Below are 17819 nucleotides of genomic sequence, written 5' to 3'. Positions count from 1 at the left end.
ATTGGATTTTTTTTTTCACTTTTGTTATGGTTTAACGTGTAAAACAAACGGTAACCCAAATTTATCATATTACTGTGACATGCCACTACTACATCCCAGCTGGCGATGCCTGTCGTTTTTGCATTAATTCAACGTTTGCTAACGTTGGATCAGTGTGGAGGTGACGAGTTTAGCTGACTGGGGTCTAAAATTATCGCTTCATCAACGTAACTTTTATCAAAGCACGCTTGATATCTTCAAGACATAACTTCACTGGGTATAATTGAATTTCCGCAAGATGATGATGTTGTTTTGGCTAGTTTGTTTTATTTGTTTTTGTCATTGTTTTCATGTCGTCAAGTTATAGCCTATCTATTTTGTGAGTCGTGCAAGGCCTATGGTGCGTTGCGCTTGAAATGGCTTTGCCCGTGGTAGGATTTCTTTGTGGGGTTTTCTTTGCCTGCCTTGCTCTTCTAAACGCATCAAGACGTGTTCCCCTTACGACCATCAGCACTCTTGATAACGCACCATGGCCGATCTTCATAGCAACTGGCCATACAAATCTTAAATATATCAGCTAAAGCTATGTGGGCTAATAAAGCTATAGCCTAAATATATGTTGTTTTTGTTTTGTAACATTTTCTTTTTTTATTTTCCCTTTATATCTTAAATTTTTCTGAAGGTGTTGCGACCGTGCCAAATTTCTTTCAACTCAATAACTTACTTCGGTCTCAAGCACGTTTTAACGTTCGCGTTTTGTCGCTTCTACCCTTTTCTCGACCTTTGCTATGCTGACGTGTATTGTTTTGATATGATGGTCAGAAATAAAAACAACTGAACTGAACTTTGTTAAACTTGTTAAATCTCAACCTTTGACCAATTCAAACTTTCAAGCTTCAATTTTTTTTTTCTTTATCTGCTACTGTGTATATCCGATATTACAATAAATATCTCCTCAGTAGTAGGTTATGTATTAAAGTTTTTAGGATTAAAATCTTGGAAAAAGTTTAGGTGAGGTTCTGCAGGCTTGAAAAGTTATCAAAAGGGGCACGTGACTAAAAAAAAGTTTGGAAACCACAGGTCTGGTCTATAATCACCGGTTAAATGCTAGAAACGATTTCTTGAATGTCTCAAGCGCAGTTTTTTTTTATCTTAAATTGTCTGTACCGTGCAAAGGTAGCTACTCATTTCTGTGCATCGAATCAAGCTGTGCTAAGTTCACAGCCTGTGCTTACTTAAAATCATCGCAAATCTTTAAATTTAACATACTCTCCATTTTGTTGGAAGTCACGTTCTCTCAGTGGAGAACCATCCTGGCTAAGAGTGCACTGGACAGTTCCAGGGATGGAAGATCTCACGTTATATCTCAGCGTTAAATCATCCGCATATTCAGCTTGGGTGGACGCTTGTGAGGTAATGGTCAGTATTCCTGTATGCAATGTCATTGTTAGAAAAAAGCACAAACTTTCATGTAGCAAACCAACACTAGAATGAGCTTCATGAAATTTGTAGTATTGATCAGGCTTTCAGTAAATATGTAATTTATATATCCAGTCCAAGTATGTTGCTTTTAATTCTGAAAAACACTGATACTTTAACCCTATTCGGACTAACGGGTGGACGGGTTCCATCCATACCTAAAACTTTCATCGATAACATAACAGCTATTGGCTCAAATTAACTGAAGTTTTATGACTTTTCCTAAAAATTATTCATCTTTGGTTTAGTAATAAAATGACATTTTTGTGTAGTATAGTTTTTTAGTTATCACCAGTTTTTGACACCCTACTCCCAAAATTGTCTGCAAAACTAGTAAAAAATTAATCAGCGTGAAATTGAAGAGGAATTAACTCCACCGCTGGATTTTGCGTCAGCAGTTGTCGGAATAAAATAGGTCACGACGTCAAATCTTCGCTCTGCTTGATATCAGATGTGTTGCAATGTATTGTTCAGAAAAATCAGTGAACCATAACAAGTGGACTGGCATTTATGAAGAAATGCAGTTGATCTCGTGGGAATTGTGTTTTCGCTATCAAAAGTGCATGAAGTTTAGAACTCAACTTTGTCACAATTTTGTAATCGGCTTCTAGCAACAATTTCCCTATGTCAAAAATTAGGCTACGGAACTAAAATACCCCTCCAAATTTTATGATAGGCTAAATAAAATGGTTGATAAATACAATACAAAAATGTAAAAAAATATAACGTTGGTATAATAAGCTTAAATAAATACAAAGATTAAATGTAACCATAATTTTACTGCACATTTTTAATTTATTTTTATGGCTTTATGGAGGTCAAAAGAAGACTTTTATGTCATGTCAAACTTGTCATTTTTTTGACTTGTCTGCAAGTATGCTCTGTACATTTTAGTTTGCACAAAAAGAGAAAAAGTTAGTTTCATTAGCTGTTGGAGCTTCGTTTACCAAAAATAACAGAGGTTGAAACTTCATTAGAAGTTTCGAGCTAATATCATCTCTAAAACTAACATCAGCTTTATGTTCAAAAACCAATGCAATTGCTTTGACTGCGAAAGTATTGGTTTATTCGGGATCACAGTTTGTTATGGAATTGTTTTTGTTGCTAAATCAATCTCACCTTAAACTTCCAAACGTTAAAGGGATATTAAAGGAAAAACCTGACTTGGCGATTTTCCACGTTCTTTGTGTTTAACTTGCTACCATAAAACGATTTTCAATGAAATTTTGCCCCATTGCGGTCTGATCAGCATTCCGCGCGTGCTTTTGTCAGAGCTGTCAAAACGGGAATTTGCGTGAGCAGCGAAGCGTGCGACTGTACAGCCTACGTCATAAAAGCTGATCGAGCAATATTTCTTACTGCGGGCGATTTAACTGTATGTATTCTCTCATTAACCTGAGTTTCTATGATTACAAGCGGTAGTTTTTATACTTGGAGAATGAAATAATGTTTTGTCTAGTTCAAATACTGCATTCAAAGAAATGGCATACACATGATTTTACACAACCAACCAAATCTACATAGGCTGCTGTGTAAATTCACGCTCGTCTGATCACATAGGCTACATTTCTTGGACCAACAAAATGAGCGATTTTATGTAGATTTAACAGGACATTGAATTGCTTTTCATAGTTTAGTGCATTTTTCACTTGGTGCAGACTTACATATTACTAAGGCCATTTTAATTTAACCTAAAAAAATTCTTTTTTACTTTATTTTTACTGAACGGAATTGATAACTTGGAAACAAATAAGGCGATAGCAAGTCAAGTCAATTTATTTTGTTTCAACAGCGCCATATATTAAACAAGCAGAGTAAATGTAATCATGCATGTTGTTGGAGCGGAAAACTGTGAAACCCAATCAGCTCGGTAGGAAGTCAAACTGCTCTGATGGCGGGTTAGTGCCACTGCCAACTCCAGTAAATCTTCGACATAACCTTTGGAAAAAAATAACCGTTATAACCCCATAATACAAAGATGAACGTTGAATCAAACAAAAAAAATTTGGCAATAATTGAGATGCAGGTAGGGTACGCAGAACTTTTTTTATTTGGGAACTTAGAAACATTTTTTAGGCTTATTTGCTGTACCGGTATACCAATTCGTACTTCAAGCTACTATTTTAACGTAAATGAAATACCCTCTAAGGTTTTAACTCCTCAGATTTAGTCTGCAGAGCTTAAAATTCTAATAAGCATGTCTCAACAGATTACAGTGTTGTAGATTTTGGACTACCGTTTGGCAGTAATACGCTGTTTCACAACAATTCTATTTCACAAACCAACAAATGTGCACTTTATAAACTTTTTGTACAACAAATTAGTATTAAACATTCCTTACTTTTTGAAGCTTTTTTGGGCTTAATTGTAGCTTGGCATCCTTTTGACAGTGGAACACCAAAATCCGATGTGTCATATTGTGTTGCTCCATCACAAGTCACTTTGGTTGCAGCACACTTGTCAGTTTGACAGGATACGTCAGAATGAAGGAAAACCTAATAGTAATAGTGCAACAGTTAACATTCTGCAAGAAAGTGTAGAATGCCAAAAACTGCATTTCTCTTCCACCAATTAGTAAGCCATAATGAAATGCTGAGCTTCAAGCATTTGGACAAATTTCAACTGTGTGGGTTTTATTACTTTCATCCGCCGTTTGTTACTACAGTATTCATGAATAATATCTTGAGGCGCTTCTAAAAGATTTCATAGTAGGTTACGATTAAAAAGTTGTGTGACAAAATGGCCCAGGTTCGTTATCCCTGGTGTAAATCATGCTATGTCTATGTTCATAAGAAATCAGCATTACGTCATCCATCAACAACGTACCAATGTTTCATGTGTATCTAGGTCATCATCCATTCTCACAGAATCATGTGTTTCACTGTCACCATCTGTACTCACAGCAGTATCACTATTCTTGTGAGCAGCAATGTCTTCAGCTATCCACTGAAGCAAAAATATCAAGTAATAGGAAAATAGTTGCTACCTGGTAGTGTGCTAGGTATTGGTAGGCCCAAGGCCAGTGATTGTCAACATGCTGCAGCCTTAGTTAACTGCTGATTAGTTCTTTTACCCGGATGCACCCAAATTCGTACCCTGAACAATTCATGCCCTCAACTCGTACCCTGAAAAGGTCGAAAGAAAAAATTAAAAATAGCTGAAGACACTGATCGGAGTTTAATAGCACAAAGCCGAAGTCGCTGATCGGAGTTTTCGCAAACAAAATCGAGGGTTACGGTTATCGGAAACTGCGGAAAAATGTTTGCGGAAACTGCGATGAGTGAGGGTTAGCGGAAACTGCGATCAGCGACTTCGGCTTTGTGCTATCTTTCTTTCGATATTTTCAGGGGAAAATTTTTGAAATGTTTGCGGAAACTGCGATCAGCGACTTCCGCTTTTTAATTTTTTTTCTTGATCTTTTCAGGGTACTAACTGAGGGTACTAACTGTTCAGGGTACGAACTAGGTTGCATCCATCAAAACCTAATACTGCAATTCTAACTAAATACAATAAGGCAGTGGCTATTTGACCGGCTCCGGTCTTTGAATCTGAAACACTATTTGACCGGTCATGACGTCACTACATAAGCACTTTTTTCTTTTTCTCTTTCAAAGTAAAAGACGAGAAGCGCCGATATAATTTCTAAATTCAACACGTTTTCTTCAACTCAGTCCGTGGCGCGTGCGATACGTCTCCGTCTGCCATTCTGGAGGGGATGAGTTCGATACTATCTGGAAGCATTCTTTTTTTTCATTTTTTTTTATCTAAATTTTGACCCGAAGCGCATTTTTGTGGTCAATTTTTAATTTGAGTAGCCTACAGCACATTTTTTTATGTCTTTTCAAATTTGAGTAATAAAGCTAGAGTTTTTTTAATTTACTGGAATTTGAGAATTTTTCTTGGTAATTTTCCGATCGTCATAAGTGACCGTGTTTGCCGAAAGACCAATTACATTTTTGCTCTCAAGTTAGTTATATACAATACTTCTTTAAAAAATGGTTTTACCATTACCATTTTTTTTAAAAGAAGTATTGTATATAACTAACTTGAGAGCAAAAATGTAGGGTCGTTCGGCAAACACGGGAAAAGAAATGCTTATGTAGTGACGTCATGACCGGTCAAATAGTGTTTCAGATTCAAAGACCGGAGCCGGTCAAATAGCCACTGCCATACAATAAACTATAAAATCAACATTACTTCATTAACTTGACGTCTTCTATAAGCTGGTCACCAGGAAGAAGTCAAATGTGATCTTTCAGCTGTTGCACTAGTTCCTGGTGGAGAGGGAAAGATTGATGGACATGCACCAGGTTTCAAGTAAAGTCTTTTGACATATCCCATTTTGAATTGAAGAAGATTGTTGAAGTCTGCTTCTTGAAAATGCAGACCACAAATTATGTGGTTTGATTTTGGTCCACTCCACTTACTTGTGGTGTTGACAAATTTTTTCCATTTCCTTTTTTGCGTACCGTACTGTCTTTGGGAAACTCAAACATACCAACTTCAGGCTTATGCAATGCTGTCGTGTCGCAGCCAAACACAACACAAAAGTTAGGCATAGTATTTGCTACGGTATATATGTTGCAATATTGTTTCTACAATAGTCAGCCTATGCTGCAATATTGATATTATGGACATTTAAGTTTTAGCAATGCTACTACATTTATACTACCGTACCTCACCTTTCTCGTAACATTGCTACTATTACTCAACGAAATATCCTAGAAACTTAAAAAACGTGTAAAACTATCCTGCAAAACTCCTTTGAACGCAACACGTCCGAACTTTGCAACCCAGCGCGCGAAAAGACTTTTGATATTGCTGGAGCTCTTAGCATTTATGACGTATAATCTAGCAGTGCTTCCACTTTTTGGTCATTTTGAAAAAAAAAAAAATGAAACATTGGACTTTGGGCCTTGCCAGCGCCCTTGAAAACATTTTTTTTCGGTAATTTTTTTAAAAATGTATTCTTGAGTGTTCAGTTTACGCATTTTAATGCTTAATTCCAGTTTGAAAATTTCATTGAATATGCCTTTAACGTAGGCATACACTGTATAAGCCTAAATATATTTATGAAAAGCGCGATTGGAACACTCCAATGGAAAAGTTTTAGGAGTAATGAATGACTGCAGACTTTTACACTGCTCAGTCAACTAAAACATCATCAGGGAGAGATTACTTTTATTTCCAAAGCAAATTGGCTTGCATTTAGCAACGTCGTATAAACGATCAAATGACAAACATTCTTGCATAGCAATAGATAGAGTTTCACTTTTATCAGCATGATCGTTGATTTCTTCGTCACAAATGCAAATACATTTGTGAAGAGGATCTTGCATAGATTACTCTAAAATAAATTTGGTTTGAACAAAAGATGATTTTTCTTCATTTGCGTTTTTTAGTTTCCAATACATCACCACGTGTTTTCAATTGTTAGGTGTGTTGATAAATCATATATTCAGTGGTTTATGGTTGCCTACTACTCACCAATCAACATACAACTTTTAAAAAGTGCGATAAACCAGCTTTCGACTTTGTTTTGTTCGACAATCTACAATGGGACAGAGCACATTACTAGGTTTAGAAGTATGCAGGCTACTTGTTTTGAACTTTTGCAAAAAACAAAGTTGCACGTCTAACTGATTATAGCAGAGACGAAGCTAAAGCAAAAAAAAAACTGGATTGTAAAACTGAGTTGCAGAACATATAACGCAACTAACGGTATATACAGTTTTGCACAATTATTTAAAACAAAAGTCCACACGCCCATGCATCTTTGAAGAGCAAATATTTGAAATAACAATGACATTTTCGATGGTATTTCTACAATTTTTAAACTAGTAAAAACCCAAATTCAGATAAATTTAAAAGTTTTTTTGCTGATTAACATTTAGCAACGCTGAAAACATGAAGTAAACTTTCTAACATACGTTTATTTTTATTTTTGCCATTTAGCGATAATGCAGAAAAAGATTGAAAATATGGATCCAAAACTAAACAAATTTGCATGGATGGAATCTATTTCTTTTTGACTAATATTTTTGCTAAAGTAACATTGTTTTACATCGAAAGAGGCTGTCAAACTGTTGTCGTAATGATTGCTTCAGGCTGTGGAAAGTTTGCATAATTCATTCATCACCAATTTCTTAATTTAATTTTGTGCTTTTGTTACCACACAAATCTATACTTCAAATTTGAAGGAAGTTTCATTGTGAAGCATAGATTGAACTAAACTGCCCGAAAAGTGCTTTGAGTGATTTTAGACTGCATCCTTCCACAGTATTCAGTCAACCGAAACACCCTTATTGTTTTCATGTGCTTGAGACATTTCGTTTTATTCACAAAGCAGATTGGCTACATTGGCCAAGGTCGTATAAACAATGGAAAGATGAGCATTTTAGAATGAACGCAAAAACTGATAATTACTCACAGAAACCTTCAAAATCAGCAATTTAATTCAATCAATTTTGAAGGAAGTTTAATTCAATCAATTAAATTCAAAATAATAATTAGGTTGAATAGTTATCTAGACGTTAGTTTGTTTGATTGCGCTGTAATTTCTGACGACTCTCTTCATAATTCATACATGTTCCAACGCAAGTCTAAAACAATTACATTTCAAGTAACTTATTCCTTACAAAATTACAAGTAAATTGAAGTCACAAGGAAATCAATAGCAAACGCAATGACTAAGCATTATCTGAAAGTTGAAATATTACTTGTAAATGTAGTGTAGTAATTAATGTTTCCTACTAAACAACAAATGTTTTTCGTAGCATAATATTGGTTGGTGAAAAGTTTTGTGCTGGTTGTCTGGAAAACTTTGTCATCTAGTACAAGCAAGTTTAGCAAACATTTGTATTGTTTATTGTTTACAAATGTCTAGTCCGAATGGGGTTAACAACTTCTTGTTTATCAATCTCAACTTGTGCTCACTCTGTACAGGTGGCTACCTCATGTTAGCCGATTGTGCTATAATGTTGTGATCAAACAAACTGATGGAAAGTGACAACTACACCACAAAAAACCGTTGCGAGCAATGTAAGGATACGACTTTGAAAGAAATACTTGCGGCATTACGCGCTAAATTCAATAAAAACTGCAAAACTATGACATAGCAGCTTGCAAAAATTTAATAATTAATAAGCAGCTTAAAAAACTTACCGTTTCGTTGTTTGAAAAAAGAGATGAAAGCACTAATTTTACAAAGCTATGGAGAATCGTAAATTGTATGTTATGGAAATCTAATCTCTGCTTATTTCTTGTAATTTTGTGTAAACGTTATCTAAAATAAATGTTTGATTTATGCTTGGTGTGTATTTTAAAGCGCGGAACATTCTATTTTTCTGTTACATTTTTTTGTCCCTGAAGTGAAAAAATTATCATTTCTTCAGGGTGGTGGCAATTGATTTGTAGACCGTATTGTCGTTTCGTTGTCTCACTGTCAGTGTGGGAACTTGCACCACTTTTGCATCACAACTTGCGTATTTCGACCATGGACTGTTCCTGTTTCTGGCAAATAAACCACTGATTGATTGATAGCCTTCAGAAAGAGCTGAATGTTCTGTTGAGGATTTGAATATTTTTTGTTGTTGTTTAAATTCTTTTTCGTAAATGCAGCCTTCTTTTACAGATAAAATACAAGAAACAATGATTGACTCAGTCAAATTTTTGTTAGGTCAACAAAGTCAATTTGTTGAATTATCAAGTCAACTTTTTTTTATCTTCACGTCAATAAAATCTTGCCCTCTCACTATTAATTTTGCTTTTTGAGATAAAAAATTTGCAAAAATCAAAAAAAGGGATTTTCTTGAAGATTTGTTAAAAACTTAAGCAAAAACGTACTTCAAATAATCAACTTTTCCTCAGACAAATTGGAAAAATATATTAGTTTGCTACCAAAATAATTAAAAGTGGGAAAAACTATTGATTTGTTTTCAAAATGATTCAACTATGAAAAAATAAATCAAATTGATAAAACTTGAAATTTAAAGAAACAGCATTGACGTTACATTTCTTGTGAGAAAAGAGCCTGTTTATCTACAGTAATTTGGCAATTTTTTCAAGTAACGTTTTTTCTGCAATGGTCATCACTTCACCATTACATTTTTGTTTCACAATATTCTATGAGAGAGTGCTTACTCTGACTGTTCGTCCTTTGTATCGCATCCAGGTTGATTGCATCCTATCGTATTCAGGCTTACGTGTGGTTGTTGTTAAATTGTTCTAAGGCTACTCACTAGTCGAACAATTGTCGCCACCGAAGTTGTTGCTGCAGTTGCACCAATAATTGCAACCAACAGGAATGCAAAATCCGTTGTTTTGGCAAGGTGACGAAGAACATGCAGATCGACTGTTTTGTCCTAAGAACAAGAGAGCATTGAAGACTGCAAATAATTTTGATTTTGAAACAACTCACAACATATCATCTAATTGCTGTCGTGACATCGAGTAAGCATTCTGTCCGGATTAAGAGTAATTATCACGTGCAACTACAAAAATAATAAGGTTTTAGGGTTTGTCAATGGCAACCTATCTTCACAAACCACTATTATTATGTTTATTTCATTAGCATTTTAAACTATAATTTTCTTAAAATAAATTTTATGTTACATTATTCATATAGAATCAATAAGACACTGAACAAGCCGCTTTTACGGTGTTTCACTTTTAACAACAAGATGCTTTATTTATGATTGTTTAGTTGTGTTTAGATGTTTATGTTTTAATAGCCTTTATTTTATTTAGTCTTAATAACTTAGGCGCAGACAAACGAAGTTTTCAAAAGCACCACTTACTTGGTTGTTCACAAACTGTCCAATGTGTTGATGAACAGTTAACAGATAAAAGGCTGCCGGATGGTTGAACTACTGCGCAATTCCCGCCGTTGTCACGTATATCTATTGTAAAGCAAAAATTTCAATGTAAATGCAACTATATATGCAGACAACGGTCTTAAACCACATAGATGAATGTTTTTATCCAACAAGAGTTCCAGCATTTAATAGCTGCATTTGTAAAGAGAAAAACTTACACACCACATTACTCTATCTTCTAGGTTTGCACATGATAAGTCAAAATGCTGAGTGATTTTGCTACAGTAATGACCACTGATGAAGTGAAGCGATAGTGTCTTCCTCAAGTTGCAGAATTACACAAAAAAGATATGGCACCTTTAAAAAATAAACCCTGAAGCAGCTTTTTTGATTTATTTTTTGAGCTTTATTACCATGCAGGATATTTAGTATGTTCTGAAAAGTTGGCGGCTTGAATATAACAAATTTACGCTATGCTGATGATACTGTTCTGTTGGCTGAATCACAAGAAGATCTTCAAGAAATATTGGACAATGTTAACTCAATTGGTAAAGAATTTAATATGAAAATTAACGCTAAAAAGACCAAATCAATGATAATCTCAAAATCACCAGACACTCCAGTACTCCAAATTATAATTGACAATGAAATTATACAAAAAGTAAATTCTTTTTCATATCTTGGTCATTTCATAATTGAAGATGGGAGGTGTGACCATGAAATTCTTAGACGGATAGAAATTGCAAGAACTACATTTAGAAAAATGAAAAAATTTTTAACCAATCAACGTTTAAATTTATCAATTCGTCTCAGGATCTTAAAATGCTTTATCTGGTCGACCCTATTATGCAATTCTGAAACTTGGACAATGTCACAAAAAATGGAGAAACGGATCGATGCCTTCGAGCTCTGGACATACAGGCAAATGTTAAAAATTCATGGAAACAAAAGATCACTAACGATGAAGTACTCTCCAAATTCAATTCAAGCCAAATGCTCTTACAAACAGTCAAAAGAAGAAAATTGAAGTATTTCGGACACACAATAAGGCAAAATTCATTACAAAGATCATTAATAGAAGGGAAGATAAACGGTAAAAGAAGTAAAGGTAGACCAAGAATGATTTGGACAACAAACATCACAAAATGGACAAAATTAACTTATGAATGTGCAGTACGCACAGCTCATGGTCGAGAACAATGGCGCATTGTATCCAACCCTCCATACGAGGAAGGAACAAAATGATGATGATGAAAAGCTGTAGTGTCGATATTGCAGCAACAGGTTTTCTTTCAGAGTGTTCTGTTAATTAGTATAGTCGCAGTTCAATTTGTTTCACTCTTGCAATTAGACGCCGATAGGAAGTAGCAATAACTTAATGAACTGATTTTACTGTCTTGTCTTACAGACTAATGAGCCTTCCCTTTCCTTCTAATAGATCGGTATTTTGTAAGCTTGATTTTAACCCTAGCATGCATACCATGAACAAATTTACGTCAATGCATAGCATGGGTCATTTTCACCCGTATTGCGATTTTAAACCTGTGTATTGGTAAAGCAGGAGGAAAGGAAGAACTTTAACCTTTAAAAACACCTTTCAAAGTTTAATTAATGTGATATGCTTCCAACATGATTTCAAATTTGGACCTAGTGTTCGAATAAAGTAAATGAAGTGATATGGTATCAAGATAATGTCATCGAATCTTATTGATCTTTAGCACCAGTGAAACATCAAACTGGTGCTACAAATAGCGCCTTCACACTATAAAATGAGAGGCAGTAAAAACATCCATTCAAATTGATTGAGTAGTTGTTGACAAAATACAAATTACTTTTTCGCCTCTAAAGCCAAATAACGCCATCAGTTCACATTATATAATGAGAGGCCTTACACCCAATGTCTCAATGTAGAGACAGTTTTATTCAAATTGTGCAGAACAAGAAGTGGCATCTTTGTACGCATCAAATGTATTGTGAAATTAAGACAATGTCTTATATGGTTGCAATTAAGTTGACTTGTTTCACAATTAACTGAGCACCAAAACCTGGTTAAGGAAATTGTTATCGCTTGTCATCTCAGGACTAAGTCTTAAGTTTTTAGACTTTATCAAAGCCGATTCTGAATGAGGGTTCAGAAATTCAAGACATCTGCAAACACGCCTTGTAGCTTAGAGTTTTCTTAGAAAAACCAACGTGACTGATTTTAGCACAGAAAAAAGGCGTGTAACATAGGATTGAAACATTACCGTTCTGTTTGATGACAAACCTCTAATAATTTAAGTAGGCTACGAAACCGTATGTCAAAAATCTCACCAAACTACAAACATTAACTACTTTGATATAAAACAAGTCTTGTTTACCATCATTTAAACGTGATTTGTCTTTCCATCTCCATTGTCCATTAATTCTTTGAGCTCCAACGTAGAAGTTGTGTCGAGGATCGTTGACTAAGCTAATCTGTCTGAATGCAAATGCACGCAAGGCATCAGTCTTCAAAATTGCCAAAACTGTACTATCGTCACGATTCGTGCATTGCGATGCGGCTTGCTTGTAAGACGTAACAAGGGTGGTTGTGAAAATGTATGTACAATCGCCTGTTGATGACGTTCTGTTCAACGCTGGAAAGAAAAAAGCTTATTAAAAATTTCAATCACATCATAAAATCGATGGAGCTAGTAGAAACCTCCGAGAAACTGAAGTTTCCTTGTGGAGTGTGCGAATAATGGCCGAGAGGTTATGTTTGATTTTTATTTGCTCAATTGTACTTTGAAATGATGAAAATGAAACATGGTAATATACCTTAACCAAAACTAGTAGGCTTGTTTTCGTATACGTTATAATCAAAGTAGAGTATTAAAATTACACTATTCAGGAAAAAAGGAACTGTTTTTATTTTATGGCGTTTATTTCGAATTTAAGGTCAGGTTGTTTCTGTCATGTCTAGTTTTTTAAGATATTCAAAACGGTTGCTTTCTGTTTTTGATTGAAATTTACGTGATGATCTCACTGCGACCACCTTTACATATAAACATATTTGAACGAAGATTAATCTGAGTCGTTGATAATGATGCTTTGCAATCACAACAACAAGATCAATTGACACAAATTCGAAGTTTAATGAATTACCGAGCTCAGAGATTTAATACATCTCGCTACTAAGTGCCCAAAACTCCTGTTTCTCGACTTCACAGCCGCCTATGACAACATTGGCATCATGCCATCACTTGCAAACTGCTTCGCCTGTTCTCGGACAGGCATATGGTCTGCATGATCATCGAGCTTGTTCACAACAGAAGGGTCCATTGATGGTTTATGAAGCTTAGGGATCGCAACCATTAAAGCCCTTCTCCAGATTTTCATTTTTTGTTCATTGTTGTTGATAGTTTACTTTGCAAAGATTAGCTTTTACTCAATTTCCTCAAGGAATTTTCTTTTATTCTGTTTCACAAAACTGTTTTGTGGTGCTACTTTCCCCAGTGGATTTCGATGGCCTTCTAAAGATGTTTCTAAAAATTCCTATTTGGGCTGAACGCATTATCTATATACCAGGCTCCGTATGAAAAGACATCGATATGGTACGCCTGAAGTTAGTAGTAAAAGATTTTAAGACGAGATTTCAGTGAATAAGTAGTCATACAGTTTAGTTACCAAAAATTTCGATTTCAATCATTCTTCTAGTTCCATCAGCTTTCGACGATATTGAGATAAAAAATGTGTGTGATCACCGGAAAAGTGCGAAAACAAAAACTATTCGAATTAAGTTTGCAACTTGTTCTTGTTTTTTGTTACTTTGAGATTACTGTTCACAATTTACAAAGCTTGTAATTCACTTACAACTTCGCAAACGCAGCTTGAAAATATTAATGTTTACTGAAAAAATATTGAATTGAAGCCAAAAAGATATCTATAAACAATTAAAATATCAAGCTAAACTAAACGTAAAAAATATTTCTAATGTACATATTGTGCCCTTGGCCATTATACGGCCAAAAAATTCCCTGCGTTGTGAGGTGTACACTTCTCGACGCAACAGCATCCTTTTTTTAATCAATTTAATTACTCTTGCCAGGCCACCAAGCAGCAGCGTACTGCAATTCGTAACGCAACAGTGTTATGTGTTCAGCTGTAGGCCTAGGGCTAGGCTTCCTTCTCTAGACAGCCAAATCAGCCGCAGTTCCTTTGTTGTAGATGAGCTATGTTTAATTGTTTCGCTCAGTGATGTTTAACCGTTATGTTACATTTTTAGTTAAACATAGGCTACTATCTACTCAACAAAAATGTCTATTTTAAATGTTCTTATGTGCTCTGTTCACAGAGACTGTGGAGCATGAAAATCAGCAGAAAGACAAGTTTGCACTTTCTTGTTTTATTTAAAACTGCATTTGATAAATAACTGTAGGCTACATCTTTGACAAATATAGTAGCTGGTCCTTCAACAGTGCACCAACATTTGGTACCTTTCTTGTTTGCTTCCTTGTAGTGCTGATAATTGTCGTTTAAACACGTTTCAATTTATCAGGAACTTAAACCAATGAAAAGCTGGAGGACTACTTCTGAGTACAGCCGATTTGTTTTCAAGGGCGGTATGCACTGCATTACTTGGAAGCTCATCTTACTGACATTTTATAGTTGCTCTCTCTATCAATGTTTGACAACAGGATTCAGTACTGTCGCTACACGATGAGTTTAAGCTTTCAAAAAAAAAACATTGTTGCATCACTGGTCGAATGTCATAATATCTTCATTTTCATCATATGAATGCATGGTCTTTGCCATATTAAATTAAACACTCTTTCATTTGCAATCTTGAAAAAAATTGTTACTTACAAACTTTTCTTGTTCTTTTTTATAAGACAGTTTGTTGAGACAGTTGGGTATGCATGAAACAGTTGGTTTGTATCATATACAAGGTAGCACCAATATTGTTTGACAGTCACACTTTTTCTTACCAAAAATTTCAATTTCAATTATTTTTCTTGTGCCATCAGCTTCACAAATATACCTCCCTGAGTCATTAAACGTTACCTGGATGAAAACATACGTCACAGTTGAGTGGAAAGCGCAATAATTTAAGGTATGAAACATCAGGACAATCATCCTGCCTAAAAGACAATCAAATCTTACATTGGTTTCACGTGAGAAACTTTCTTAAGTCCCACCAATCAACAAATTGATGAATTCACCATCAACATTGCTTACAAATTGGTCTTGTAAATATATGGTTATAAATGGTGTCTTTCTTGCAGCTTAACAAACATGATCAAAACATCATTCACACAAAAAAATTAGCATTTGCTTGTTTACATTTGTCAGGTTCAAAAGAGCAACAACTCGTCGAGCAAAAATCCTCATCTTTTGAGATGGCGTTTCATTTGTCTCTTCTCGTATCCACGACACTCTGGGCAGAGGACGGCCTGTTGCTACGCAACGGACAGTTACATTCGAACCTTGCATGTACTCGATTGGAGAGGGAGGAAGAGTAATGTGAGGTGGAACTGTATAAATAAATAGCTATATGACTTATAAGTATCTATTATAAGTATATAGACTTTCAAGTATGTAACTTATAAGAATCTTAAGACTGACAAGTAAATGTATTTATATCTATAGTTGCAAAAATTTAATTAAATCATTAAAAAGTTGGTTTACTGCCTTTTCAAAATGTAGCAAAGCGGGTACACTGCGTCTTGGCAGTCTACCGAGCTCTCTTGCAATTTCCACATTTAACCTTTTCCTAACAAACCTTCATAAGAGCGTAGTCTTATGTGCACCAATTATATAAAAGATCAAAGTGCTCTAGTTTAAACTGCTCGTGCCTAAACGCAGCTGTTTATTGCAATTTATTAAAACAAACCTCTCATTACGTTCACCATGATCTGGCTACTTTGGTTAATTTCACGCCAATTGCTTGTTATGGAGCATGCGAGTCTGAAGGTACCATTGGTTTGTACATTTCTTATAGTTTGAGAAACACTGAAAGAAACAAATGTTTCACAAATTTAAAATTGTAAAGGTAACACTACTCAACTTGTTATTAATAAAATAAACAAACTGCCTTCTAGTCCAAGATATATTCTTTTCTCACAGCAATATCGAAGTCTGGAAACGTATCAGACACCTGTTCGACTGATACAGCATTGATACAAGACTAATGACATGGTGTAAATATGAAACCGTGGGCATAGGGCTGGCTTGGGTGATGCAATGGTATTTGTATGATGCGATGATGATTGGTGTTGGCGTGGTGTTGTATTGGTCTGAATGAGTTCCATTTAAAGTTCCATTTTTTATTGCGAAATAAAGCAATTTTACTGTTATGGGATAGAATTGCCAGTAGCTATACAATGAGCGCACAGCCATGAAGCTGTACATTGTAAGAGCATCGCACAGTGTTGAAATATTCGTGATATGCTGATAGTTACATTACTTGACCCCAGCATCTTGTACGAGCTGCAAAATTGTGAGTATTTCAAGCGATTATTAAAGGCCATTGATTTGACAAACAATGAGACAGAACATTTCACTCACGTCATAGACGCATTGAAGAAAACGTGTCGTATAACTCTGTCTTCTCCTGCTCTTTGAAGAGTACATTGCGCCTCCCCTGGAACTAAAGCCACCACGTCGTAAACCAGTTCAGCATTATCGTTGATAAGCACTTGGATGGTTGCATTTTGAGCTGTGACGCTCAATATTTCTATAACGAGAACATTTTAGCAACTGAATTTGAAAATCCATCATATAAATTGTCGTATGAAGCATTGCAAACGAGAAAAAGTAAGCGACAGCGTTTTTTGTCTCATCAACCAAATGCTTCAACTAAGGTTGCATTAACCAGCTATTCCTGTTAAAGCCCAGCACCAACCCGTGGAAGGTCCGTGTGACGAGTAATTACGATAGGTTATTGTCTTCCAGGCCGAATCGTTGCCAGATTCTTCCGTCCGAACGTCATGACTTTCAATGAATGTGACATCATAGCCACAAACTCCACTTACTCGGATCGTGAATAACAATCAACTACACCGACAAACATATTCTTTAATATTCTTACTGGTAGCGCATGTATCTCCCATGAAATTGTCAGCACACCGGCATCGAAACCCACATCCAACCTCAAAACATGTCGCTTGGTTGAAACAGGGTGCTGTTGCACATGCGCTGTATCTTCTCGAGACTGCCAATAGAAATTGAGTGATGAGTGAATATTGTATCAACAAATTGTGATAAACGATTAACAAGACCAGCCTTGTATTTTAGTACATCAAAGATAAAGCACTCGACTAAGTTCCATTGTTTAAACTTTCAACAAACTTAAACTTATCTGAACGCTTTAACCCTATCTTAATACGAGCTCTTTTCGTACGTGGAAAGCACGTCACGGGCTATCTTAGCCCCGTGCTAATTAATCGCTAATAACGGGAGCTATGAAAATCACAGAACCAAAATATTTTACAAGGTAATAGCAATGTGTATTGCGCGTATAACAATTACATGTTTATTCAACAAATTTATTGAAATTTATTGAAATAAAGTATTTGAGTTGAA

The 17819-nt window shown here is 35.4% G+C and overlaps 1 protein-coding gene across 3 annotated transcripts; it reads right to left on the bottom strand.

Annotated features, from left to right (window-relative positions):
• Positions 1 to 1219: 1219 nt before the first annotated feature.
• LOC145778971 (uncharacterized) lies at positions 1220 to 17396 on the bottom strand. Of its 3 annotated transcripts, none has more exons than XM_082590558.1 (9): positions 17326 to 17396; positions 16803 to 16971; positions 16129 to 16247; positions 15579 to 15769; positions 15224 to 15299; positions 12635 to 12892; positions 10257 to 10358; positions 9699 to 9821; positions 1220 to 1408 (listed from the first exon to the last, which is right to left on the bottom strand). In XM_082590558.1, exons 1-9 carry the CDS (start codon positions 17345 to 17347, stop codon positions 1221 to 1223), a joined length of 1248 nt encoding a protein of 415 aa, XP_082446684.1. In that variant the 5' UTR covers positions 17348 to 17396; the 3' UTR covers position 1220. The 3 variants fall into 3 exon arrangements, 1 of the variants encoding a protein (XP_082446684.1); XR_014290499.1 differs by lacking the exon at positions 1220 to 1408 and adding an exon at positions 4361 to 4404 and having other exon boundaries at positions 9601 to 9821; XR_014290500.1 differs by lacking the exon at positions 1220 to 1408 and adding an exon at positions 8781 to 8970 and having other exon boundaries at positions 9601 to 9821.
• Between the last annotated feature and the right edge of the window lie 423 nt (positions 17397 to 17819).

The sequence above is a fragment of the Aplidium turbinatum genome, chromosome 1 (assembly GCF_918807975.1).
Source record: "Aplidium turbinatum chromosome 1, kaAplTurb1.1, whole genome shotgun sequence".
Classification (NCBI taxonomy): domain Eukaryota; kingdom Metazoa; phylum Chordata; class Ascidiacea; order Aplousobranchia; family Polyclinidae; genus Aplidium; species Aplidium turbinatum.
The sequence above is the reverse complement of the archived record's forward strand: the minus strand, read 5'-3'. Positions and strand labels throughout refer to the sequence as shown.